Source organism: Podarcis melisellensis, assembly GCF_964234715.1.
Source record: "Podarcis melisellensis genome assembly, chromosome: 12".
Taxonomy (NCBI): domain Eukaryota; kingdom Metazoa; phylum Chordata; class Lepidosauria; order Squamata; family Lacertidae; genus Podarcis; species Podarcis melisellensis.
The window spans coordinates 39733708-39761348 of NC_138544.1; the positions used below are offsets into that span (position 1 = coordinate 39733708).

The 27641-nt window shown below is 43.3% G+C and overlaps 1 protein-coding gene across 2 annotated transcripts in view; it reads left to right on the forward strand.

The window, feature by feature from the left end:
* The window catches only part of MYO3A (myosin IIIA), a 113208-nt gene that overhangs the window by 55211 nt on the left and 30356 nt on the right, over positions 1 to 27641 (forward strand). The window contains exons 10-25 of one of the 2 annotated variants that reach the window (XM_081931447.1): positions 1742 to 1841; positions 3323 to 3439; positions 3872 to 3976; positions 4067 to 4150; positions 4664 to 4866; positions 5745 to 5843; positions 5975 to 6089; positions 8929 to 9055; positions 10844 to 11054; positions 12791 to 12938; positions 18076 to 18229; positions 19517 to 19605; positions 20482 to 20611; positions 24472 to 24551; positions 24715 to 24756; positions 25389 to 25466. In XM_081931447.1, coding sequence (XP_081787573.1) covers positions 1742 to 1841; positions 3323 to 3439; positions 3872 to 3976; positions 4067 to 4150; positions 4664 to 4866; positions 5745 to 5843; positions 5975 to 6089; positions 8929 to 9055; positions 10844 to 11054; positions 12791 to 12938; positions 18076 to 18229; positions 19517 to 19605; positions 20482 to 20611; positions 24472 to 24551; positions 24715 to 24756; positions 25389 to 25466 — 1882 coding nt within the window. The remainder of the gene's footprint in view (positions 1 to 1741; positions 1842 to 3322; positions 3440 to 3871; positions 3977 to 4066; positions 4151 to 4663; positions 4867 to 5744; positions 5844 to 5974; positions 6090 to 8928; positions 9056 to 10843; positions 11055 to 12790; positions 12939 to 18075; positions 18230 to 19516; positions 19606 to 20481; positions 20612 to 24471; positions 24552 to 24714; positions 24757 to 25388; positions 25467 to 27641) is intronic. The other variant, XM_081931448.1, reaches the window with a different exon arrangement.

The following is a 27641-nucleotide window of genomic DNA, read 5'->3' on the forward strand; positions in this document are numbered from 1 at the left end:
AGGCACACTGGGAGTGCCAAACAAGGACTGGGTAAAGCAGATACTTCACAACGACGTTGCTCCCGCAACCTGAGACCGGGCTGCCTGACCTTTATCTTCTTCTAAGGCCGGGGGCGGTCCCGGCCCCCAGAAGCCCCGCCTCTCTTGGCCTTAAGGCGAGCACTCCTCCTGGGAGACACCAGTTCCCTTCGCCTCTCTGCCCTAAGCCTCTGCAGATCAGGAGAGGCCGAAGGGTTACTGGGTCCTGGAGGAGGCTCACCTGTAGCCACTGAGTCTTCCAGCACCTCTGGGGCCTGAATGATTTCACCTGGTGCCTGCTCTTGAGTTTCCTCAGCAACTAGGCCTTGCCCAGGTTCAGCCGGCCCTGGAGGCGGGGACTCCTGTGCCGGCTGGGGTTCCTCCGGATCGCTCTCAGACTCGGAATCCCAGGCCATCACATTTCTGTTTCTCCCCAGCTACAGCCGTTGCTAAACCCTGTGGGCTTACCACATTGGCAATTATTCTAGCAACATTTCTATGTATTTGCCAGCATGGTTCCAATTTTTTTAATAATAAAAAAAAATCACAGTATGTAATGGTTGACACTAGGAATGGGAAATAACAAGTTGACTCAAGGTCTACATCCTTTCTTGATGTGGGGGGAGGGGAATAGAATAGAATGGGAAAGATAAGCTGTCACTTCCTGCATCTATCGTTTGTGGGCAGCTGCTTGATCAAAGTCACCCTGCTGACAGGACAGGCGATGACCTTCATGTACAGCGTTGCTGAGCAAATGGATTCAGAAATTACAGATTTGTGCGAAAGCCGAACATCACTTGCCCATATTGAAATGCCTGCAGCCTCAACATAATACTTTCCCCCCGCCTGCAGTTCCTTAGGATGTACATGTAACGTACCGTGACCTTTCATTTGAACAGCAGGGCGTTATCAAAAGACGTTTTGGTGCCCGTGGCTCATGTCACCTTTGAGCTTTTCTCGTGTTCTTTGTGAGAATGTGCATAAGATCTTGTTCTGGGGATCCGAGGTCAAGGCTGGGGGCAGATGTGTGTGCACATGCTGGGAATTGTGGCTCTGTGAAGGGTAAACTAGAATTCCTAAGAGTCTTTCAGGGGCAGAGATGCTTTGAATGTGCTCTAAATGTATGGTGTGCATAAGCTCTGCCCACTGTCACCATTACTGTCACCCTCCGCAAGTTAGAGAGGAAGCATCTGAAGTAGAGAGCTTCCTATGATGGAAGTTCAGGGATCTGAATAGCAAAAAGAGTCTTGACAAATACAGGAGAGCCAGTGTGGTGTAGTGCTTAAGAGCGGTAGACTCGTAATCTGGTGAACTGGGTTCGCTTCCCCGCTCCTCCACATGCAGCTGCTGGGTGACCTTGGGCCAGTCACACTTATTTGAAGTCGCTCAGCCTCACTCACCTCACAGAGTGTTTGTTGTGGGGGAGGAAGGGAAAGGAGAATGTTAGCCGCTTTGAGACTCCTTCGGGTAGTGATAAAGCGGGATATCAAATCCAAACTCTTCTTCTTCAGGAGGCTCCTGTTTCACACCCTTCAGCCTGTAAAGAGAGATGGCGATGGGGACAGAGCTTAGCAACATTACCCCTGCTCCCCTCAACTCATTGGGTTGGCTCTAAACATGAGCAGAAGGTGTGAACAGGGTTATTGCTAATGTCGCAACTGTTCTTCCTGCATTTTTCTTTGCATGTAGAAGCATCCTTCCATGTTTTTGTTTTCTTGAACAGATTTGAGCGTATTCATACTAAGAAAGGGAATTACAGTAGGTCTCCAGTTACCAACCAGGAAGATGTAGATGATCTGGCCACCTTGGAAGTACTAGATGAGGTAAGACATTTTTTTTGTAAAGAAAAAAATGCTAGGGGATTTTGTAGATTGGGGAAGCTGCATGCTGAGAACAGGCACCCACCCTGGGTAATAGTCTTCAGTGGTAGGACAATCTGTGGTTTAAGTTTCTGGGTGGGGTTGTATTTCCCTCATGGGGGTCACTATAGGACCAGGTGTTATTGGGCTATATAGTTCCTGATGTTCCTGACCATTGGGCATGCTGCTTGGGGTTAATAGGATCTGGAGTACAACAACATTTGGAGAGCCTTAAAGAATCAATCCTACCACCTGGAAATGCTGTTAGCCTCTGATTTTGATACTCACCAAGCCAGTGGTTCGTCATTATTAGTCGATTTCTAGAGTGTTTTATACTTTTGAAACAGCTTTGCCAACATTAGCCAATTAATGGCACAGGAGCTGAACTAATGGATGCAATTAATCTAAGGTGTTAGGTTCTCATCCAAACATTTATTTGCACTATGATGAGCTATATGCTAAGAAGTTGTTTTTTTGCCAAAAGGCAAAAGTCATTAAATGTGATAGCGTGTGTAGCTAATGAGAGAAAGAAGTAGCAAAATTCTCCTCTTCTCTCTGGTCTTGTGTGAATTTTGCAAGGCAGGTATAAAAACATGGCAGATGATAAGAGTGAAGGTAAAATCATGGGCAACACAAGGGGAACACAAGTGCTGTTTATCCACGAACTGTGGCCTGGTATGTTAGGGTCTCCTACATAATGTTACCTGAAGTGGCTAAATTAGATTAGAGTCAATCTGTTACTTCTTACTTGGGGCAAATGACAAAATAAGGCTACTGAGGAAATGAGGGAGATCTCCAAGTGTGTGTTCTATACGAGAGTGAGTAGACTCAGTGGAAGGAGCCATAGCTCAGTGGTAGAGTACACACCTCACACACCAAAGGTTCCAGGTTCAATCCTTGGTGTCACCATTTAATTTTAAATAGATCTCAGGCAGCAGATTAGGAGAATCTTGGAAAGTTAATGGCGGTGAGAGTTGACAAGTTAGAGCAATAGTCAGACACAGTTAGGATGGGCCATAAATCAGTGACAGAGCACATACTTTGCATGCTTTAAAGGCCCCAGATTCAAACCACAGCATCTCTAGGCAGGGCTGAGTGAGAAGGTCACTTATCAGAAACCCTGGAGAAATGCTGCCAGTCATTCCAGACGATACTGAACTGGGTGGACTCACTGTGTGACATAGTAGGAGGTCGCCTGCGGCTCTAATACATTTTTGTGCTACTAATCACTAATGCAGATGCACAGAACTGAAGGTAAATGAGCACATAGTAAGGGAATACACAATTATGCATGTTGGCAATATGGCTCAAGACACCAATATGTTTCTGATGTCTGTGTAGTATCAAGATGCCCGAAAGTCCTGAATCTTAATTCCTTTGAATAAATTTTCAAAACCAGACACCAATAGACATGTCCTTCTCTGCCCCCCCGCCCCCCCCAACAGAATACAGTAACAGAGCAACTGCAAAAGAGCTACGCCAAGAATCAGATCTACACCTACGTGGGGGACATTCTCATTGCAGTCAATCCTTTTCGCAACTTGGACCTTTACGCTACTCAGGTAGGAAAATAAAATCTTGAAATTTTGAGTGATTTCACACACACACACACACACACACACACACACACACACACACACACCTTGGTAACGTCACTGGACTTGACCACATGTCCCTGGAGCTTTCAAAGTCTTCCCTGGAGCTGTTTTCTTAGAACTGTCAGAGAAGTGATTGATGTCCTACACTTGGACTAAAGACAGGCCACAAGGGAAGAAGTTGTGCAAATTCTCATTTCCCACTCTGAGTTGGAAGAGAACACTGAGTGGAATATTGCCTCTGAGCATTCAGAGCTAGGCAAATGAGCATTCCGAACCAGGTAATTATAAATTTTGGCAACATCACTGCTCATAACTGGTCACTCTCATGAGGCCAGTGACACAAGATGATAGTCTTAAAACAGAGGAGTACATAGCATTTCTCTTTTAACTTTTCAGCATTCCAAACTGTACATTGGGGCCAAACGGACTGCCAACCCTCCTCACATCTTTGCTGTGGCTGATATCGCATACCAGTCCATGGTCACATTCAGCTCTGATCAGGTAGTGGTAATGGTGGGCCAGGTTTGATATACCCCTCTGGGTTGTGAAGATAGCCGGTTATAGCATGTGCTCTTCCACTCTTGCCTTCAGTGTATTGTCATATCTGGAGAAAGTGGAGCAGGGAAGACACAAAGTGCCCATCTTCTGGTTCAGCAGTTGACTGTCCTTGGAAGGGTAAGACATATCCTAGACCTCTTTATTTATGTCTTTGCCAGGCATACTCCGGCCCTCCAGATGTTTTGGAACTACAATTCCCATCATCCCTAGCTAACAGGGCCAGTGGTCAGGGATGATGGGAATTGTAGTCTCAAAACATCTGGAGGGCCAGAGTTTGCCTATGCCTGGTCTTTGCCTTCTGCCATCTTGTACCATGCCAGCTCAGCCACCAACTTGTAAATAAAGCCTTTGCCACATCTTCCTTTTACACCCTTAGACATGATCAAATCCCCAACAGGATGGAGAGTGGTTCAAATAAATATGTTCCCCTAGTTAAGGAACTAACAGGTGAACTAGCCCTTACTTTCTGCTAGTTATTGATGGTGAACATCCCCAGATAAGGAGGATTCCAACAACCCCACAGAGGAAAGGAGTACTATTCCGTCCCTATTCTGAAAAAATATGTTTGTGTTTTAAAGTTCTGTGCATTTTCCTTATTGTCGTTGTTGTTATTTTGGAATGCGTATCTAGGCTAATAACAGGACACTTCAAGAAAAAATTCTCCAAGTCAACAATCTGCTGGAGGCTTTTGGAAATGCAGGCACTATTATTAATGATAATTCCAGCAGATTTGGGAAATACCTAGAAATGAAGTTCACTTCCAGTGGAACTGTTGTAAGTGCTCTGATTTCAGAATACCTCCTAGAAAAGTCAAGAGTCATACATCAAGCTGTGTAAGTAAAAGGAAAACAAAGGGGGTGCTTTTCTGGCTGTGGGAAAGAGAGAGGGAGGCTTGGTTCAAACAAACTCTAAGGGTGGTACAGCCTACATGTCATTGGGGTGGGACTCCATCTGCCTAGCCCAGGCACTGTAAAGTCTAGCAGGCATAGGCAAACTCGGCCCTCCAGATGTTTTGGGACTACAATTCCCACCATCCCTGACCACTGGTCCTGTTAGCTAAGGATGATGGGAATTGTAGTCCCAAAACAGCTGGAGGGCCGAGTTTGGGGTGCCTGGACTAGCGCAAACAGACATCTTGGATGTAGCCTCTGAAACTGCATTGTGCATAACCTGAACTGTGTAATGTTTATTATTATTATTATTATTATTATTATTATTATTATTATTATTATTATTTACATTTTATGTAGGCTAATGCCCATGTAGCTTCGGCCTGTACATCTAAGCCAGGCTTCCTCAAACTCGGTCAGGGATGATGGGAATTGTAGTTTCAAAACATCTGGAAGGCCGAGTTTGAGGAAGCCTGATCTAAGTTCTGTGTAAACGTTATGATGACCAACACATTGATATATTTGGGTTAAGCATTAACAGTGGAGTGGGAATCATGATGTTGCATTCCCCTGAGTTGGGCTAAGCTATTTCTATGATTACTATTACCATTTATTGCATTTGTTAGCTGTTGCAATTCTACTTTCAGCTGTCTTAGGAGCGCTTGTTGCCCTGAAAGGCAGTGAGAAAACATTTCAAATAAAATACATTTTATAATAGTAGAAGACAATCAAAAATTAGACGTTACTGGTTCAATGTTGATTGTGTTTCAATAATTGCCATATTGAGGTGTGTGGTGTTGTGTGTTTTTTTTCCATTTCAGAGGAGAGAAGAATTTTCATATTTTCTATTACATCTATGCTGGTTTGGCTGAGAAGAAAAAACTAGCTCATTACAAATTGCCAGAAAATAAACCTCCCAGGTATAACATTCCATTTGTATTCTTTAGGATAAATGCATAAGTGGGCAGCCTTTGCTAGAGTGAGCCTTTTGAAACATGGAGTGGATTCACAATTTCTCATACTCTTTTCCCTGTCCCCATCATCCCTCTAGGTATCTACAAAACGAACATCTCAGAACTGTACAAGATTTCATGAACAATAGCTTCTACAAATCCCAGTTTGAATTAATTGAGCAGTGCTTCAAGGTGATTGGGTTTACGATGGAGGTGAGTGTCAGTGATATTTTAACTTGTGCACCTTAGAGCAGTGTTTCCCAACCTTGGGTCTCCAGCTGTTTTTGGACTACAACTCCCATCATCCCTTGCTAGCAAGACCAATGGTCAGGGATGATGGGAATTATAGTCCAACAGCAGCTGGAGACCCAAGGTTGGGAAACACTGCCTTAGAGAGAGAAGTAGGGCTTGATTGACAGTATGAAGGTTGCCAATAATTTCAAGAGTAGTGGGTGTCTCACTCTCAGTTCAGGGGCCTGATTAAACCCCCATATTAATTTCTCCCGCAAGATGCCACTAATTTTGGAGGCAGTGGCAAAAAGAAGGGGAATACATTTGACACAGTGCTAGAGTGGCTGAAACCCATTGCCCTGATGGAAATGCAAATCACCTCCTCTCCAGTCATCAGATCAGCTGTTTGATGAGCAGAGAGAGGGCAATAACACCAGACTCTCTGAGTGTCTCTATTTTCCTGAGATGTCCCTGATTTAGAGAAGCCATCCCGGTTTCTGATTTGATCCTGAAATGTCCTGCTTTTCCTTAGGATGTCCCTATTTTCACTGGAGAAAGGTTGGAGGGTATGGTAGGATGTCCCTATTTTCATTTGAGAAATATGGGAGGGTATGTATAGGGAAGGTTTTTTAATGTTTGATATTTTATTACATTTTTATATATGTTGGAAGCCACCCAGAGTAGCTGGGGCAACCCAGCAAGATACGTGGGGTATAAATAGTAAAATTATCAGTAGGGAATGAGACCTCTCTATTTTCATTGGAGAAATGTTGGAGGGTATGTAACACCCCCTTCTCAGCTGATCTGCATGGATTAGCTGAGGAGGAGGGTCTGTATGTCTAAGATTCTAGCCCTCAGTTTCTAGCCAAAGAGTGAGTCCAGAAAAGGTTGACCACCCCATTCTAGAATACTTCCCCAAAGGTGGCAGCTGGTGGTGGCTTTAAGTTGTGAGTCTGCACAAACCATAATCAGTTGACTATGGAGCACGGTTGCTTGGTAGCAAAACAAACTACAATTCCTAGCTCATATTACTATGAGTTGGAGGGGGGGCACACAGATAGGCTGTACATCAGAGCTTCCCTTCTAATTCCTGGATCCAGCATGGATTCAATTGCTGGAATACCCAAGCCAGCCTGGTAATGCCCACTAAGTATGGTTTGTTAAGGGAACAAGGAGAGTGACTCTGTCCCAGAGGCCAAATGGGTAGGCCTCCCTCCCTCAGCTGTCTGTTGTTTGGAAAGACAAAACAGAGAGTTGAGTGATATGAGCTAGAAACTGGATGCAATAGAAGTCTGGAAAGGCAGAGAGAGTGCCAGGCCTGATTTCTGCTAGAATCCAAGGCTGTGGCTATGGGAGAAGCAAGACCCTCTTTTGGTGTTGATGCTGTGAACCCCTCCATCAAAGGCTCAGGTTGTAGATGTGTGTAAATAAACTTTCTATCATAAAGACACCACAGTCTCTGCTGTGCCTCATTCCCCAAAGGAAACACAAACCCTTCGTAAGCATCTGGAACCCCCGGAATCTTGCACTGCTCAGAGTTTGGGGTGGCGTGTAACAATATGTCCAGCTAATCCAGGGATTTGTGCTTTCTTTTGTCCCGGTGTGAGTAGGAGGAGCAACTCCTATCCAATTTGCTTGTGCATAGTTAATGCCTTACTGTGATTTGTGAACACTGCCATGAAATCGTGTTCAGTGTCAGCTTTGGCTTTTTCGGACCAGCTAGTACAAAAGACTGTAATTTCAACAAGCTTTTCATCAGGCAAAATTAGCCCTTGAAGCACACACAAGCGGGATGAGCTATAACGTCTTCTTTCTAGGTTTCAAGTGTACCCTGTTTCCAAACAGAAGGGGCTGGTTTGTCTAATTTGTGCTCCCTTAGGAGGGAATTTGAGCTATAGCCACACACACAGCAGGTTTTGCCTCTCCATTGACAGTATTCTGCTTTTCTGGGTGCACAGAATGGGGGGAAATTACATGGGAGTGCGTGAAAAAGTGAAGCCCCCAGAAATGTTTTCTTTTGACTTCTGTTTCCTCCAGATTCTGCTATGTTTAGAAAGGCTCTGGGGCAGAACTTGATTGCAGTATGGTCAAAACAACCCCCTAAGCATTTCAGAAAATCTCTCCCTTTTTAACAGAGTGGGAGGTCCCTGTGCTGTAAACACATAGCCTATATATTCCTTTGCTCCTTTAAAATCAAACTGAAGGTTACATGGCAACACACACACACGATGCAGGAAAAGGGCTGTTGGGAATAAAACTAATCACGCCTTACAAGAAATCAGGAAAGAGTACAAAAGATGTTAGCTGCAATACATGTAACACAGTGTAATGACAGAAGTCGGTATAATCAGTAGTCAATATAATCATTTTATTCCATTTATCAGAATAATTTACAAATAGACATGGCGGGTGATTATTTCTTCAAAAGAAAAAGAATCAAAACACAAGTCTATGGGTAGTAGGTCTTTTGTTTGTTTGTTTGTTTGTTTCCTTAACCCTAAGGTTTTAAGAATCAGAAAAATGTTTAGAAGAAAAGACCTAGGGGGGGAAGATCCAGAAAAACATACCCATTGAGTATTTAATAGAACTATTCTTACTCTTTTAGCGATTATAACCTCCTTGCCATACCTTTTTTTAAAAAAAACATTCAAGCTGCACTGTAAAGTTAAAGCAAATTGAAGAGGGTGCAGCCCCTGGTAAAACGCTGGTTCTCTAAATGCAAGATGGATATGAAAATGAAGAAATGAAATGCTGTGATTGTTGCCTGGGGTGCCAATTATAAGGCTATGAATTGGAATGTTTTTGTGCATCTGTCTTTCAGGAACTAGGGAGCGTATACAGCATCCTTGCTGCCATTTTAAACGTGGGCAACATCGAATTCTCTTCCGTAGTAACCGAGTACATGATTGACAAGAGCATCATTTCCAATCCAACGCCTCTGGAGAACTGTGAGTTTTCTTTCCTTTTTATAATAATGAAATGCCTTTTGTGAACAGCCTCCATAATTATGAGCTCCAGACTTATCTGCATATTGCAGAAATCTTACCTCACTGCTTGAAAAGCTCTACACAGCCTGGGCCCAGCCTCTTAACAAACTTCACATGTTTTTAAAGCAGCTAATGGGGCTGGGATGGCCTGTTTTTTCATAGAATCATAAAATTGTAGAGTTGGAAAGGACTGTAAGGATCATCTAGTCCAACACCCTGCAATACATAAATATTTTGCCCAACATGGGTCTTGAACCCATGAGCCTGAGATTAAGAGTCTTATGCTCTACCAGCTGAGCTAAGCTCAGTGTTTCCCACAACAGGCCACATGAATTTTTTGAAAGCCTAGACCAGTTTTTTGAAGTACAGCTCCCATCATCCCTAGCTAAGCAGGACCACTGGTCAGGGATTATAGGAACTGAAGTCCAAAAACAGCTGGAGACCCAAGTTTGGGAAACACTGGTCTAGAGTTTGAGTAGGGACTTTCCTCCTGTATCCCTCAACCCTGAGATTATTTCCTGAGATGAATAGCTGTAGCACTGGGGGACTGGAGAAGATCTTGCCTGGGGTTGAGTACCTGAGCAGCTGGGTGATTAGTTTTTTGCTTTGGGGACAGCTGAGGTCCCTGGTAAGTGTGGTAAGGAATGGGACCACCTGCCTGGTCCATAGTCCAGAGAGAAGCTGCACTCAATCTTGTAGCCTCTTGCACCAGCTCCTTGCTGGGTCAAGGAGCATAGAAGCCCTGCTGGCAGAGTCTACACAACTGGGGTGACACCATAGAGTTTCATCTCTTCAGGAGTCCCAACAGTGAGAACACTACCCCCTTCTATTTCCCCCAACATAAACCTGGAGGAGGTTAGATAGTGGGAGGGCCTAAGGTGCATGTCTGGTTTCCTGCACAGGGTGAGAGCCTGTGCAACAAAGAAAGACACCAGATGCCTTCAGAGTGACAGTCTGTAACTGACAGAAGGCTGGTCCTCCTTTGGTGTGAGACAGTGGCGGAGTAGATGCGCTCTAGCATGATAGTAACTTGGTGAGCTCTGTGGACTTTAGTAACACTGTTCCCAGTTCGGTCAGGTGCCTTCTGGGATGATTAGTTGTGGGTGATTTTGTTGGTGTGCTGTTGTTGTTTGCACAATGTGTTTGGGAAGCATTTGGGGAAGGAGGGACATGGGTTAACCCACCCCAGTTTCAGTGATCATGGATAAAGGGAGATATAGCCATTGGGAAGTGATATCATGAGGACAAGGCTATAAAACTGGCAGGGACCCTCTACAGCACCCTTTATCGGCCCAGATCGCATGAAGCCAAAAGAACTCAATAGCCCTTACAGAAGAATGCAAATAAGGGAAAGCACAGGTGAAATCAAGCCCTGCCTTATTTAAAGCCTCAAACAGCCAAATGCAATTGCATCATGAAAATTACAAATACGCAGTTGCAAAACACAAAGACTCTTTATGTATATTTGTAAGGAACACACGTCTACCTCTTTGCTGGTGTATTTCCCCCTCTGTTTTGATCTTCTTGCAGAGCAAGGAGCTGCAGTATTCATACTTTGCACAACATCAAAGCCCTTTTCCTTCTCAGCTGCTTTCCACTGTACAGTTGATGGGCAGAAGGGGACCCAGCGTGCTTAATGAAATGTGTGTGGTATCCAGTCTGTGGTCCAGGGGTCCCCCTCACCTGTTGTAGGGAGCTTTTACATATAAAATTAAGAAATGTTTGATACACCTTTCCTCCGTTTTCCAGCTGCATCTTTGCTGTGTATACAGGCAGATGAACTGCAAGAAGCTCTAACCTCTCATTGTGTGGTGGCCCGAGGGGAAACTATTATACGGCCCAACACGATGGAAAAAGCTTTCGATGTAAGAGACGCCACAGCCAAAGCCTTGTACGGGCGTCTCTTTAGTTGGATAGTCAACCGCATCAATGCGCTGCTCAAGCCAGGTACATTTTTAAGGTAAGGGTTTTTTCCTCTCTTGTAAGGAACAGAACCTTGTTTCAATGTGAAATGCATAGTATCTGGAATGTCCCATGACCCCAGTCATCCAGACCAGAAATTTCAAATGGAATACTGTACCAATTTCACTAGCTATTCCTAAACTCAACTTTTAAGATATTCTATTCTAAGCCCTTGCAAACGAAGCAAGAACAAGAGTGTACAGTTTATTTGTAGTTGTTCTTCTCAGCAGCACAAACATGTCTCTTTTAGCCACATCCCTTGCCTTATCCCTCCCTTAGGTTTAAATTCACCGTTTGGGCTCACTCCACCACTCCATGCATATAGAAGCCTCACCTCCTCCTTTCTGCATTCCTTTCTGTATAAGGTCTGATTTAGGCATTGCAAGGAGCCTGTGATATGCACTGGCCATGGCTTCTGTGTGTGGTAGCTTATGCCTGCAGCAGGGTGAAAAGAAGAGCTCACCATGTGGATTGGCTGTCAGCTGGTGTTTCTGGCAGCTTCTGCCAAAGGTGTGAAAACTGACAGTGTGATCAGAGTGATCCATGCAGTGTTATTTTGTGTGTTGCAGCAGCTGCAGTGAAAGCAGTTTCAATCTGCCTTCATATGCCATTCATGATAAACCTGCCCTGAGAATTCACTACAGGTTGCTATCTTAGGTTCAGACATTTGCCTGGTTAGTGATAACATTTGCAAACAGATGTGCTCCTTCCTCTCCACCTTGCAGAAAATGGACCAAACCAATGTGATGTAGCAGCAGACCCTGGACTAGTTTTCACCTTTCAGCAGGTCTTGACCTATAATGGCTAATAAAAAGGCTTCTGGGCTTTTAACAAAGGTTATTTTAAACATCTTTTTCATTTCATTATATATCATTTCCCAATTTTCTAAATTATTTTACAATTCCACCACATATGTAAAAACATACCCTCTTTTTCTTTACACTTCCAACATTTTTTAGAGCCTGTTTTATACATTTTTGCCATTGTTACAGGTGTAATATACCATCTATACATCATCTTCATATATTTATCTTTTAACAATATGCAATCAGTAAGTTTTAAATTAGATTTCCATAATTTCCCCCAAACTTCCATTTGTATATTGTGTCCCAGGTCTTGCGTCCACTTTATCATCACACTTTTGACTTCCTCGTCTTTAGTTTCCCACTCTAATAGTAACTTACATGCTTTCCTTAGTTTTGTATTGTCTTCAATGATTTCACTTTGGAATCTAGATAAAGTATAGCTGAATCGTTTTTTTATCTTCTTTAAATACCTCGTTTAATTGTAAGTGTTGCTGCCAATCTCTTACATATATTTTAAGCAAGGGGCTTTTGTCCTGATTCAGCCGGGATACATTGCTGTAGAGCAAGATGCCTTTGTAAATTCAGATTTGCAATGCAAATTAACCCACGGGATATGCAAATACTTGTGCCTTCTATGAACACTTTTTGCCCAGGAGCAAGGACTGGCTGATATTGTGGCCACTCTTACATTCAGAAATAAAGGGCTTGTAGTTAGACATTCGGTCTCCAGCTGACTCTCCTTGGCACACAGCACATTAGACTCTGTCAGAATCTCAAACTGGAGGAGACCCTGCCCGGTTGCTGACTCCCAGCCGTGTTAAACCAGACATGTAATAGTTATGTTTTTGAAGTAGCTGCGGGGTTGAAGCTGATGTGAAATAAGCAAACGGCGCTGGAGAATCTAATGTGCAAATTCTGTACATTTCAGTGGAAATGATGAAGGGCTGAACATTGGGATTCTTGACATCTTTGGTTTTGAAAACTTCAAAAAGAATTCGTTTGAACAGCTCTGCATCAACATTGCCAATGAGCAGATCCAGTTCTACTTCAACCAACATGTCTTTGCATGGGAGCAGGTGGGTGCTATAATTTGTGTGTCTGTGTTGTGTTTATTTTAAGTGTTTTATGTTGCTTTTTTAAAAAAAACAGCTCAAAGTACCGTACAAAACCAAAAGAGTTGGTCAGTTTTTAAAATCGCATAAAGACAACACTGAAATGACAGCATCAAATTGCCTATTGAAATATTGGGCCACTCAAAAAAACCAGGAGAAAAAAAGATGCATTTGCTAAAGGCAAACACAGAGGTAGGACTCTCAGTCAGCTTATGTTTTACTCAGTCTTCACTCATCAAAATCAGTGGACATGACTACGTTAGGTCCATTAACTTTACTAGGTCTAACTTCGAGTAAAACTAGTTGAATGCCACCTCAAGTGTTTGAACCAACCCTTTTGCACACTGACAGGGAGAGCGCCTCTCAGCTAATGCATCCCTCAGCCCCATGCTTAACGAGCATGCTAATCTATGTGCATAGAACCCCTTCTCACACATTCTGAATGTAGGGCAAGCCCAAGGAATATGGTGGAGGCTAGGCATGCCAACTCCTAAATGCGGAGGTGTCTTTTACTCCCCTCCATATTGGCTGGCAGAGGGCCGGGGCCCCTCAATGTTGAGGTGGCAGAGGAGGCTGAGTGCGCAGCCAAGAGAGGCACAGTTCAGTGGCTGGCTCCTCCTGAGCGCAAGAGAGGAAGCCGCACTGCACTCAGCCTCCTCCCGACGATGCATGTGCAACACATGTCAGGCCCCCCAAGGTGCAAGACCCTCTGGTGGAAGCAGGGCTGACAAGTGTGACCAAGCAGACCTTTTCAGTCTCTTTACCTCCCCTGCTTGGGAGGTGTTTAAGGACATAGGTAAAGGTAAAGGGACCCCTGACCATTAGGTCCAGTCGTGACTGACTCTGGGGTTGCGACGCCCATCTTGCTTTATTGGCCGAGGGAGCCGGCGTACAGCTTCTGGGTCATGTGGCCAGCATGACTAAGCCGCTTCTGACGAACCAGAGCAGTGCACGGAAACGCCGTTTACCATCCCGCCGGAGCGGTACCTATTTATCTACTTGCACTTTGACGTGCTTTCAAACTGCTAGGTTCAAGGACCGAGCAACGGGAGCTCACTCCATTGTGGGGATTCGAACCGCCGATCTGATTGGCAAGTCCTAGGCTCTGTGGTTTAACCCACAGCACCACCCAAGTCCCGTTTAAGAACATAAGAACGAAATGCCTCTCTTTTACCCAGCATCCTCTTCTCACAGTGGCCAACCAGTTGCTCAGGGGAAGCCGCTGACCAGAAACCAAGGGCAGCCCCACTCTCTCCACCTGTGATTCCCAACAGCTGGAATTCACAGGCTTGCAAACTCCAGCAATAGAAGTATGAGGAAGTCACCGTGGCTTGTAACTATGGATAGCTTTACCGTTACCAAATTTGTCTAGTCCTCTTTCAAAGCCACCCACGTTGGTGGCCACCGCTACTTCTGAGAGTGAATTTCATAGTTTAACTATTTGCAAGTTCAGACCCAGAAACCCCCCCCCCTAAATAAATTCACACTTGACTCAAAATTTTGGTTTTGGTTTTTGGCAGAATTTAGGCCACAACTTTATTGGTTACAGAAAGTGACTGGTTGCATAGGCTCTGGTTCGACTAGCTCCCTGCCATGCAGGTAGCGCTGACCCAGGGTTCCAGCTTAGGTCAGCCAAAGGTGAACACCTGGATAAGTGGAAAGCTGGGAACGGGTTACCTCCACCACCCAAATGCCCCCCTGGACCCAGGCACAGGCACAACACCCGCTCAAGGGTTGACCAAACCATTGAGTCCCTGGATTCCTTTAACGGAATATCCTTCACATAGGGATGGCGAGAGTGTTCTCCCATCCCTATCACCTGAACCAGAGCCTATCTGCAACCTTACAAGTTGTGACGATTTGCTATGCGGCAGGCAAAACCCAAATAGCAAGAGCCAATCAGCCAAGTGGGGAAAATTCCTGCCATGCCCCTGTCCCAACGACAGACGACACGACGGCATAGCAAGGTCAAGTGCAAAGCCCTGAAAGTAGGGAGAGGTGGGCGGGTGTTCCGAATGCACGTGCCGAAAGAGGAAGCTCTGGGTCATTTGCATGGGCATAAATAGGTCCCTCGAACCGTTTGGACTGCGTCCCATTGGCCAGATTGTACCCAGCTTCAAGGGACCTACCAATCGTGTGTTGTGGCTGACCAATCGTACCCACCCACAACACAGGGTGTCGGTTTTCCAGGTCTCACTGCAATATGTGCCCTCTTTAAGGGAGGACACGATTTGGTGCATGAAGTACTTTATTTTGTCTATCCTGCTCATTTTAAAGGATAAATTCATTCTACATGTAAAAAGAGCATTTAACGCAAAGGCTAAAAGGTTGTGGGTGGGTGTGGTGAAAGTGAGCCTGGTAATTTTGAACCCATACCCAATTTTATCTAGGAGAAGTTACCCGCAGCTTCTGTTGGAGAGCCAACGAACAACCAAAGACTGCAAAATGCTATGCAGAACTGTATGATTGCTTTCTGCAATTTAAATGTCCGTCTAAAACTACATTAGGCTTCCCATTTACAGTATCCAGGCAACAGAACACAGTGATAATAGGTTTGGTGCAAATGCTATGTTGTTTTCATGAGGAATAAGGTGTACTGTGTAATTTATGGTTCAGCAGCAGAATTTTTTTTTTTAAGTGAATATCATACAGAGCAGCTCTTTAAAAACCTGGAACTTTTATAATCATTTGCCAACAAGCATATTAACCATGAATATTCTGTGGGAGAGGGAAATGACAATTTGCTTTTATTTCAGTTTTGAAATTTATTGCAATTCAAAAGGTGGGGGGGGGGTTAGTCTGACTGTACAGTTTAATCTGATTTTTTAAGACGGATGCCAAATGAGATAGTGCAATTACCAAAATGCTAATGAACTTGAAGGGTCAGTGAACAGACTTCAGGAGCTTATTAAAAGGGTGAAAAATGAATATTTAACAGTTTAAAATGGCAGTGGGGTATTTGTTTAGGAAAAGATTCCCCAGTCAAGGAAAAGAGCAAATGTTACAGAAACTGCTGACTATAAGCCTCGATCTAGTAAACTCCTTTTTTTATTATGCTGCCCCCCAGACTGTCAGTATTTTGTGGGAGGAATTTACCGGGGCAAGCTGGGTTTGTGCCATTGAAGTGGATTAAAGCACTCTGTTGCCGCAGCACAACAAATCCGCTTTTGCAAAGAAATTGCCTTTTTTGCGGTTAGGAGAATGGCAGTGGAATGCACTGGAACACGTAGGGTGAACAAATGAGAAGTTCATCAAGCAAATCAGGATGGATGCTTGTCATGGAACAGTTGCTATATGTCAAGCATCTCAGTTGTTGAACTCTGGTCCTGCTTACATTCTTCCCACAAGCTTTGTGCAAGCAAGCCATGATGAATGCTTTAAAAGGGTCATCTGGAAGAACCCTAAGTTTAGATATCCCCAGACTCTTAATACGAGCTCTTAGCAGCCTAAATCAGGAGACTTGGAGAGCATTGGGGGAGGGTTTGTGGAGGAAGAAGAGAAAGGAAAGGACCTCTCTACTGCCTGCCTGAAAATTTCCTCCACTGTGCTGTAGATTCGGAGCTTGCTCTCTGCTCTGAACCAAAGTGCAGCTTAATTGCCATATAAAGGGTACCTTTTCTACTCCCCAGAAGTCTCCCTTTATAGTGGAAGAAGGAGAGATGTTATTCTTTCCCTTCCCCACTTCACAGCATGCATCCTGCCATTTCAAGGGTGGCTTGGTAAAAACTCTTCCCAGTTTCATACCACAAGAATAAGTGAAGAAAAAACAGCTCTCACCTGGAAGAGTAGGCTTTTACAGTGCCAAATAAGGTAATAAATAGGCTTGTCCCTTTGGAATACGCTATAATCTAAAATAACTCCTTTAACTGCACTTTGAATAAGTGGTTTCCAGATGGCTACTCTGCTGCTTAATGTGTCTTTTGCTTTAGAGGCAGAATATATTTATATTTGTAAAATGCACTTAACCCACGTAACGCATATCATTATAACCAAGAGAAGGAGACTATTAACCTGAATGGCTCGGATACAAGCTATTTGCTGTAGCTGCTTTTGCACTGGTCACTTAATGTAACAGCTCCTATGTGTATATAACTGGACAAATCATAGTGGCTATGACAACCTATCACATATTTGCATTTATATATATAAAGAGGTGGAGATACCACCCATAGTTCAATTGGTAAAGCAGGAGTCTCTTAATCTGAGTCATATGTTCAAGCAGATTCCTGCATTCCAGAGGGTTGGTCTAGATGACCCCAGCAGTCCCTTTCAACTCTACAATTCTATAATTCTAATTAACCACTTACCCTTCAGCAAAGTTTCCAAAGAGGTTTACAAAAAAAAAACAACCCAACAAGAGAGAATATATTGCTAAAATATAATGAAAATTGGCACTTATCCTGCTAATTGGAGCAAAAACGCCAATTTCAGCCCATTGAGAAAACGCTGGGGAATCACTAGCCACCACAAATCACATAAACCAGCTCCCACTCAATGTACTCCTCTACAGCTTTACTGTAAGAGGCAGGTATTAACCTCACCTACACCTTTAGTGCTCACTGATGCTGCTTTTGGTAATCTTGATGGAGAATCCAGAGACTTAATGAAGATGGGAGGTTATTGCGTGGTGGCCATTTCCTGTCAGTATGTCACATCAGTGGGGACACTGTGCTTTAGTCATACAAAAGCTTACTGAGAACTCATAAATAGTGGTTTAATATCCCACACACCCCTGCATTTTCAACCCTGTCAACCTGTCTACTTTTCACAAGAATTGACTATTTTAGGAACACCTTTTATCAGCACGACACAGAAGTGTTTGCTCTGGTGCATGTGAGGATCATGGCGATGTTTTCGTCATCTTAGAATCATGTCTGTAGGTTTAAAAATACTTAGTGTGGAGATTTTGGGTCATAAAAATGCCTTTGACGGAAAACGGGGGCTTTAGTTTTCCCCAAACTAAGGATGAAAGATTTGCTGCAGAAGAGATTTATTTCCGGGGATGGGGGTGCTAAAAGCACCGACTCCCTTCTGTGTTCTTCATTTACATGAAACACTTTGCCGTGTTGCTCAGCAAAGCACATTTTGTCCTCTGTTGCAGAATGAATACCTGTACGAAGGCGTTGATGCACGAGTTATTGAGTATGAAGACAACAGGCCCCTGTTAGATATGTTCCTGCAAAAACCAATGGGATTATTGTCCTTGCTTGATGAGGAAAGCCGGTTTCCTCGCGCCACTGATCAGACGCTTGTGGGTAAGCCGTTTGCAGCTTGTTCTTAAAGGTGCACTGGTATTAACAGTCCAAGTTAAAGAGCATTTCCTTGTGTTTACATATTCCGTTGTCAAAGGGTTCCAGGTTCAATCCCTGCTATCTCCAACTAGGGGCGGGGACCTCTGGACAACCACTGCCAATCAGAATAGACCAAAGGGTGCCAGTGGCAATTCTGTGTCTCATTTATTTATTTATTTATTTTAATGCAACCCCTGGATTTGTATATAAATTTTCCCTCGCTGGGAAAAATCCATGTAGCACAAGCATGAATAGTTGGCCCCGGAGAATGTTTGACGTTTTCTCTCCTTATGGCTTTGATCTATAGGCTACCACTAAAACGAGGCTGCATTTTAAACTGTATTCTAACTTATGTTTTAATCAACTGTTTTTGTGTGTGTGTTTTTGGGGTTTTTTGTTTGTGTTTTTGCTTTGAATGTTTTTACTGTATTTATAGGGATGTGGGTGGCGCTGTGGGTAAAACCTCAGTGCCTAGGACTTGCTGATCGTAAGGTCGGCGGTTCGAATCCCCATGACGGGGTGAGCTCCCGTTGTTCGGTCCCAGCTCCTGCCCACCTAGCAGTTCGAAAGCACGTCAAAGTGCAAGTAGATAAATAGGTACCACTTTATAGCGGGAAGGTAAACGGCGTTTCCGTGTGCAGCACTGGTGTTGGCTCGCCAGTTGCAGCTTCGTCACGCTGGCCACGTGACCCAGAAGTGTCTTGGGACGGCGCCGGCTCCCGGCCTCTTGAGCGAGATGAGCGCACAACCCTAGAGTCGGTCACAACTGGCCCGTATGGGCAGGGGTACCTTTACCTTTACCTTTACCTTACTGTATTTATATTCAGCGTTAGCCGCCCTGAGCCCGGTCTCGGCCTGGGAGGGCTGGGTATAAATTAAAAAAAATTATTATTCATTATTATTATTGTGCCTTTGGGAAGAGCATGCATAGGAAGTTGCCTTTTACTGAAAGACACCTTCAGACTAACTAGCTCAGTGTTGTCTACAGCAGGGGTGAGTTACATGCAGTAGTGCAGCCAGGTAATTTTAGACTCTGCAGTTAATCGTCTTATGCCCACCACCACCAGTTGGCCATTTGTATGACATCAATTGAGAAGAAACCACCAAAATGGCATTAGACGTTTTTATGGAAGCATCTGCACATGCCCACGCATTTGCAGATGGAGAAGGAATAGGTGGTGGAAAGCAACCATGGGCATAAGTGCATTTATGTTATTCCCTTAGAAGAAAACCTGTGTGTTTCCCTTACAGAAAAATTTGAAGACAACCTGAAATCAAAATATTTCTGGAGACCAAAAAGAATAGACTTGACCTTTGGGATTTACCATTATGCAGGGAAGGTAAAATTATTTGTTTGGTTTTTAGGCTACTTATCAAAGCAGAATTCTTCCAAAGCAGGTTATAGAACACTGTCAAATTGCATAATTTCAATAATATATCATGATACTTGTTTACTTTCTGGCACATGAGGACATGAGACTTCAGATAATTAAAAGTAATTGGTTGAGAATAATCATTTATATTCTTCACAATAAATGGAAAAAAGTTTTGCTGGGAGAGAAATCCTCCAGTATCACAGCCCCAAAACAAACAGCCATGGCATCCTTTTTGCTGTTTAAGGCATGCATACGCAATGCAACTGTAAAAACAAAGGAATGGAATACAAATTTGGAAACTACCTGAAGCAGCGCCTCACTCACTGACAGACCCATTGTAGACATGTTAGGTTTTTAGGGATCAGAAGTATGCTGATCACTTGGTGGGTGAGGTAGCAAGTGATTCAGCTTTCTGATTACAGCCTGAGGCCCAGTTCATATGTCACCAGTAGCCAAGCATGTGGCGAGGCAGACGTGCCCTCCTAACACCAGCATCACTGCAGCATACCTGAGCAGCACTGGGATGAGGCAGGCCGGTGCGAATGTCAGCAGCACATGAGCACATCGGCAGGAGTGTTGGGTGGGTGGTAGAGGTCCAGTTTTGACCATGCCACCACCCTGTTCACAGCCCCATACAGGTAAGCAGCAAGGACGGTGTCAGGAGAACAGCTCAGCATCTCCACACTACCACCACTGCTGTAGATTGTTACCACTTTGTAGCTTTTAATGAATGGTTTGATACTGGAACCACTAGGCCTAATGCATGGAAGTATTGGTCAACATAAGGAAATTTGCTGTATAACTTTTGCTGTCCTGTTTTTTTAAAAATAAAAAAAATAGGTTCTATATAACGCAAGTGGATTCTTGAACAAAAACCGAGACACCTTACCAGCTGACATTGTACTGCTCTTGCGATCCTCGGAAAACTATTTGACTCGGCAACTGGTAATCCACCCTCTTACAAAAACAGGTAATGTGTCTTACAGTACTAATGCTACCCTTTGACAGGTGCAGTGTTAGGTGCTGCCTGCCTTTTTGTTCACAACTGGGCTAGCATCTTCCACCTTACCATGGAAGGAAGCAGGCATTTGCCATGTTACTGAGCACCACAGGAAAGGAGCAGCGGAATGAAGGCTACGCAGCGGATGTGTTGCCCTCATCCAGGAAACATTCCCTACAAGCCGTCCTTCCACATGTCCTACCCTCTGGGAACTCTTTCCACACAGTTCGGTCTGCTGCAGAACCCCTGTGCCTCAGCTGTTGCACTTCCATGGGTTTCAGAGACTAGGAACCAAGAAAGATTCCTTACACTGAGTCAGATAATTGGTCCATATAGCTTGCTATTGTCTACACTGACTGGCAGCCACTCTTCAGGGTTTATCACAAGTGTCTCTGGCATCTTCTGAGATGTGAAGAGTTCAGCCTTTGACCTCTTGTGTGCATAGCAGCTGAGCTGAAAAGTCATGGGGGAACGATTTATTTGCTTAACGTCCAGTAAAAAAAAATGTAAGGTGCAACTCTATGCCCCTACTCTTGTGTAGCAGTATGTTGCAGGGGAAATTGGCTGTAGTATAATGAAGGAAGGACTCAAAAGAAAAAATATGAACTCTTCATTTGACATTCTTTTATTTTATTAATATATTTTTTCCATTTTGCAATATTCAACAATGAATATAAATCAACACAAATCAAAAATATTTTCTGCGACTTCCCTCCCTCCCCTTCTGCAATTTCTTGTTTTTCTGTCATTTTCTTACTGCATATTCAAATTTATCCTTTTTACAAATTTATCCTTCATAATTCCTATAAATTTCTTACTGCTCTTGTTTATATCAATCCTGCTAATGTTTTTAATTGTTTCCAATTTGTTTCCATGTTTTCAATTTCCCCCATTCTGTTACAAAAATTCTATTGTCTTGATCTCATAATCTTCCAGTAGGTTTTGCCATCTCTGCGAATTCCATCAGTTTTAATTGCCAATGGTCTTTGGGGGGGGGGCCAAATCCTCTTTCCAGTTTTAGGCATATATCATTTGGGCAGCCGTGGTTGGATACATAAATAGTTTATTCTGGTCTTTCAGCACCTCTTCTCAAAGTATACCTAGAAGAAAAGCTTCTAATTTTTTAAAACAAAGGTTATTTTCAACATGATTTTCAATTCATTATGGATCCTTTCCCAGTAGACTTTTGCAGTCTTACAGGACCATATGTGGTACCACATATGAAAATAGATACATTCTTTCTCTTTACATTTGACATTCTCTCAGGCTCTAGTTGCACCCTCTGCCCCCCAAGGATGCATAGTGCTTGGTCCATGTTTATTATCTACCAACCACCTATACAAGTAAACCAGCAGTAACCACTCACCAGTCATGTGACCCAGCGCTGGCCCTGGCCCCTGGGCCGTCCCCATAGGCTGTGGGTCATCCAGGTGACCTTCACCACCAGCCAATCGGCTGCGGCCCTGGGGGCGGAGCTGAGACCAGAAAAGGAAGCTGCCGGCAATGCTGGTCAGCCATTCTGGTCATATTTGTCACTGCTCACCTCAAATATGGCATGAGAATATGAAAAATGCAAATTATGCTTATGCACTATTTGTCAATTATTTCAGCAGCCAGCACATAATTAGTTTTCCCACAAGTGTATATGGTGGTGTTTTTTTCCCCAAATACCCAACTGCAAGATTAATTTATATTTAAATTCTGCATAATTGAAGCCACTTCTGGAATTGTAATGAGGAAGTCGCTTTATGGAAGGCATTTGGGGTTAGAATTTTTTTATAGTCAAGGGTTTTAAAAATTCTTGGTGCAAATGCTCTAAACTGGGTGCATCAAGTCCCCACAAATCACATAGTAAGCAAACTAGGCTCTGCTGGTCCACATTGCCCTATCTGAATTGCAGGCTACCATAGTCCGCACAAAGAAGAAAGTTTAGCAAAAGCCTGCTCAGCTGTCCATCAGGAGACAGGCAACGGCGCAGCTGGGGTTTGGCTCTGGGACAAGGTGGGGGCCTGTCAATAGAGTTGCATGGGATGGAGGCAGTTGTGGTGTAGTGGTTTGTATGTCAGAGTAAGATCTGGGCGACTAGGTTTTCAAATCCCCACTCAGCCATGAAGCTCACTGCGTGATGTTGGGCCACTGTCTCTCAGCCTTACCTACCTCACAGGGTTATTGTGGGGGGAGAGAGGGGGAGAGAACCATGTATGCCATCTCCAGCTCCTTGGAGAAAAAAGTTGGATATAAATGCAAAACATAAAAATAAACCCTTTATAAGGGCATTTAAAATGCTCATTAATATAGCCTCCCTCTTTGCTTCCTGCACCAGCGTGAGCAATGCACTCTAAGACTTGTTCCTTGTTTATATTAGAGCTTAGTAGGCCATCATAAAATTGTATGATAAAATGATGCAGAACACACCAGTCACTTCTCTAAGGTAGTGCAGTTCCACAAAAGGCGAGGGTGATAAGGTGGCCTCTGGTGTCTGTAATCACATCAATAAGATTTGGAGAATAAATGTAAATGCCAAGTATTCATGATCTTCTCTCTTCGCAAGCAAAAGGGAAATGAGGAATGTGCTTGTGGCTCATTGAAAGCTACATGTACAGTATTATGTTTTTTAAAATAAATTTTATTTTTGTATTTTCTATTTTATATAAACAAGTGAATTAAAAGATAAATAAACATATTGTCCCCTTTGACTTCCCTCCCCCCGTTGTGGATCTTAATATAATGATTTTCACCTTTGCATCTCTTTCATAACTATTCTGATAAATCGTTTATCATTCCATAGTTCAAATTTTTGATAAAAGTTTTCTGTCAATCTTACCAATGTGTGTAACAGTTTGCAATAGTTTTTCAAATAAATTATAAACTTTCCCCATTCTTTATTAAAGACCTCCTCTTCCTGGTTCCTTATTCTCAGCATAGTTCCATTTCTGGACTAACAGAATCTGCACAGCCGTGCTTGCATACATAAAAAATTTCATCTGGTCTATAAATTTATTAATAATAATCATACATGGAGGGCAGACTTCAGTCTTATGGAATCTACTGTGTTGTTGTCAGTGCTTTTTTCTGGGGGGACACATACCCCTAAACATTTTGTGAATCTAAGTTTGGCCTCATTGAGGGGCAGTATTTCAATATGCGTAGGAAAATGAGAGTACCCCAAACATTTTTTAGGGGGGGAAATCACTGGTTGTTGTTGTTTTTTACTAGAGCCCTGAGAGGCCAAATACATTCACTTGGAACTAAAGAATATGGTGCTGCTTAAGCAGATGCTGAGCATAGAGGTTTCTTCTGAGTACCAGAACTGAGCTGAATGTACCCTTGTTCCACCCAGAAAGCTATTCCTGGTTGCTCCAAAGTCAGAAGCAGCTTGCCCAGATGGGTGGAATCACAATGCTAACTTCCTGGGAGCAGTGTCACTGCTGTTTATCAGAGGGAGAGGGGGCAAGGAGGTCTGCACAGTGCAAGTGCACCAGTGGAAACAATTTGTCACTCCTGCCGGTGCACCCACACGCTCCTGAGCTCCCTGCTCCCTCAGCCCTTTCCCTCCAGTAAACAGCAAGCAACACCACTGCTGGGAAGCGAGTGTTGAGGCTCTGACCTCCTGGGTGTGCGACCTCTGCCGAAGCTTTCTCCACTTCATCAGTCATAGGGAGAGGTAGTCGTTCTGCCACTGCTATTGTCAAACAGTTGGGAGTCAGAAATCTTTCAGATCAATTGCAAGTCTCTCAGAGTTATCCCAGTAAATCAACCTTCTGCTCATCCCTGGACTAATATCTAGAGGGGTGGACATTTTGAGTAAGGTGCCTTCTTTCTTCTCTCAGGTAACTTGGCACATACGAAAACCAAGAGTGCGATAAATTACCAGACATGGACGCCACAGAAATCAATCAGCCAAACTAAGGTAAGGAAACCGCATGGGCAGCCGCCTGGACCTGTATATTGAAGTCGAGAGGGGCAATGTTGTTGTTGCTACTAAAACAAAACCAAAAAAAAAGTAAGCAAGTAACCCCTACCTTGGTTTCTCTCCCTCTCTCTTTCTCTCTCCTGTTTTCTTTTCTGTTTAGCTGGATTTCTTTGTGTTGTGCAATTCGTATTCCTTCCGTGAGGTAAAAAAACCTACATTTCCCTTCTTTCTGACTATAGTTTTATAACTACTTCAGGGAAAGCTAAATTAATTCTCTGCTGTAACTGTCCTTAGCACTCATCTCTAAGCCTGCTTCCTTGCAAGTATGTTCCCTGGACTACACTGAAGTCTTAATTCCAAGTAAATGTCTTCCTGATTGGTATGTTTATTTAAAATGAGAGCATACCAAGGTTCTGGCTGTGGGGTTAATCAGGCTCTGTTGAAAACAACCATTGTGACAAGGGTACAGAATTATTATTCGTAGGATGTTAACAGTCCTAATCTTTTTTAAAAAAGAAAGAGAGAAATCTAGAAAAACCATTTTTCCTTCAAATGCGTTTGCAACAGATATCTATCTGTATGTTCAGTTATCAAACTGTGTTCAGTATATGTGTGTGTTTCTGCATGTGTGTACAGTGTGATAAAGTATTGTAATGTTTTTAGTGTAATAACCTCTGACTTTCCTAGTGATTACTCAGTAGCATCTGCAGCTTAGGATGACTATTTTTTTTATTATTAATAGTGTTCTTTAAGAGGACACTTTGTTGAACTGGTGCAATAAGCTTCAGACACTGTATAGATAAGAGGTGCTATTTTCTTTCTTGATACATATAGAGTGAGCCGGAGGATTCCACGCATCATCCGAGGGAAACAACCAATATGAAAACGCAGACAGTTGCTTCATATTTCAGAGTAAGCTTTAGCTGTTATTCTTCCTCTTAATATATATGATTTATGCAGCAGCCAGCCTGCTGATTTCTGGGCCCGTCTCTATAGATGCAATAGTTCTATTTCTCCTTAGGGATAAGATAATTCACTTGGAACTTGAAAGCCTTTAGACTGACATTAGAATATCCAAAGCAGGGGTGGGAAACCTGTCCCTTTCCAGATGTTGCTGGACTCTAACTCCCATCAGGCCAAGCCAGCATGACCAGTATGTAGTGGGGGGGTGAATCTGGAGGGCCACAGGTTCTCCTCTGAGGAAAAACACTTCAGGGCACCCTGGTTCACTCAAGCCAGTGTGGTGTAGTGGTTAAGAGTGGTAGACTCGTAATCTGGTGAACCGGGTTCATGTCCCAGCTCCTCCACATGCAGCTGCTGGGTGACCTTGGGCCAGTCACACGTCTTTGAAGTCCCTCAGCCTCACTCACCTCACAGAGTGTTTGTTTTAGGGGAGGAAGGGAAAGGAGAATGTTAGCCACTTTGAGACTCCTTCGGGTAGTGATAAAGCGGGATATCAAATCCAAACTCTTCTTCTTCAAACTGATACCCTGCCATTTTCCAGATGTTTACATTTCAGGAGATATCTTCCTAGTCTCATGTGACAGAGCATTCCACCATATCAGGACCACAGCCAAAAAAGCCCTGGCTCTGGTTGAGGCCAACCTAACCTCCCTGTGGCCCGGGACCTCCAATATGTTTTTGTTTGAAGACCATAAGGTCCTCCATGGACATACCAGGAGAGGTGGTCCTTCTAGTGAAGGAGAAAAACACAGGAAGTTGGGTTTTTTTTAGCTCTTTTTTCTATGGCTACCATGGATTTCAATCCCAATCAAACTGACAACTTTCCTTTCCTCACATAGAAATGACAAGAACCGTTTAGATCCCAGGAAAGCTGAACCTGTTATCCTTCTATAGCAGCTTAGCCAATTGGGAGACAGGAGCTTCACTGCCCTAAGCAAAATACAATATAGTTGATATTATTGGTTGAACAGGCCCTATTTTATATGAGGCTGAAATGCACAGGGATAGAATGACAGTCAGAAAAAGAGTCTGGCTGTAGTTTGTTAGCATGTTTAATGTTCATAACAGCACTTAAATGTGTCACTGCCAAGCATTTTAACAGTCGCTTTGTCCATGTTGGCTGGCCTTCATTATTATGTCACTGATAATATTATAATTCTGTGGTACGCATCCAAATTGGTACTCTACAGCAGTGTTTCCCAACCTTGTGCCTCCAGCTGTTTTTGGCCTACAATTCCCATCATCCCTTGCCACTGGTCTTGCTAGTCAGGGATGATGGGAGTTGTAGGCCAAAAACATCTGGAGGCACAAGGTTGGGAAACACTGCTCTACAGTACACAACCAAAAGAGAACATAATGCACTTTTTGAATTTACATTTGAATAATGCGCTATTCCATTATTGCTGTTATTTTCCTTTGAGTCAACCTGATGCACAATTAGCTCCTTGGTTTTGCATAAGAATCTCCATTGGAAACACTCTCCAGAACACCTGTCAGAACATCATTTTATGCCATAACTGCCATTAACAATTTCTTGTCAACAGGCAATTACATCGCCCATCTGCTCATAAAGGCTGCAGAATAGACAGGGGGCCACAGGACCCTTTTATAATGTTTTGATTTAAGCCACGAGCCACAACAAAATAGGATTAATAATTCTGAGCACTAAAGGTCATACTGAGATTTCTTACATGACTTTGAGCATAGAAGTATGCAACCAAGAAGTATTGCTTCAAAGTGACAGTGTACATATCAGCCAGAAGATGACACAAGCATCCCTGGGAAATGTAAATTATAAGCTGCAGGGACTGCTTTTCAAGCCTTTCTTAAGAATCTACATAGCAATTTACAACACTAACTTTTACAAATTTCATTGTTGTTTTAGAAACCAGTTCAGTACAGTACATAAAGCAACCCCACGATTTACTTACCTGTTGGAAAAGTCAACACAATGAATGTTCTCAGTTTCTTTGGAACAATCAAAAGCTCATATGCAACCTATTTGAAAAAAAATGTTATTTATTTAATAAATTTAATAAATGTAGATCGCACACCTTCAACTACTAGGGCAGCAAACCTTGCTTTTGGAGTCTAGAATTTGCCATAAAAGTACAGTTTAAGGCA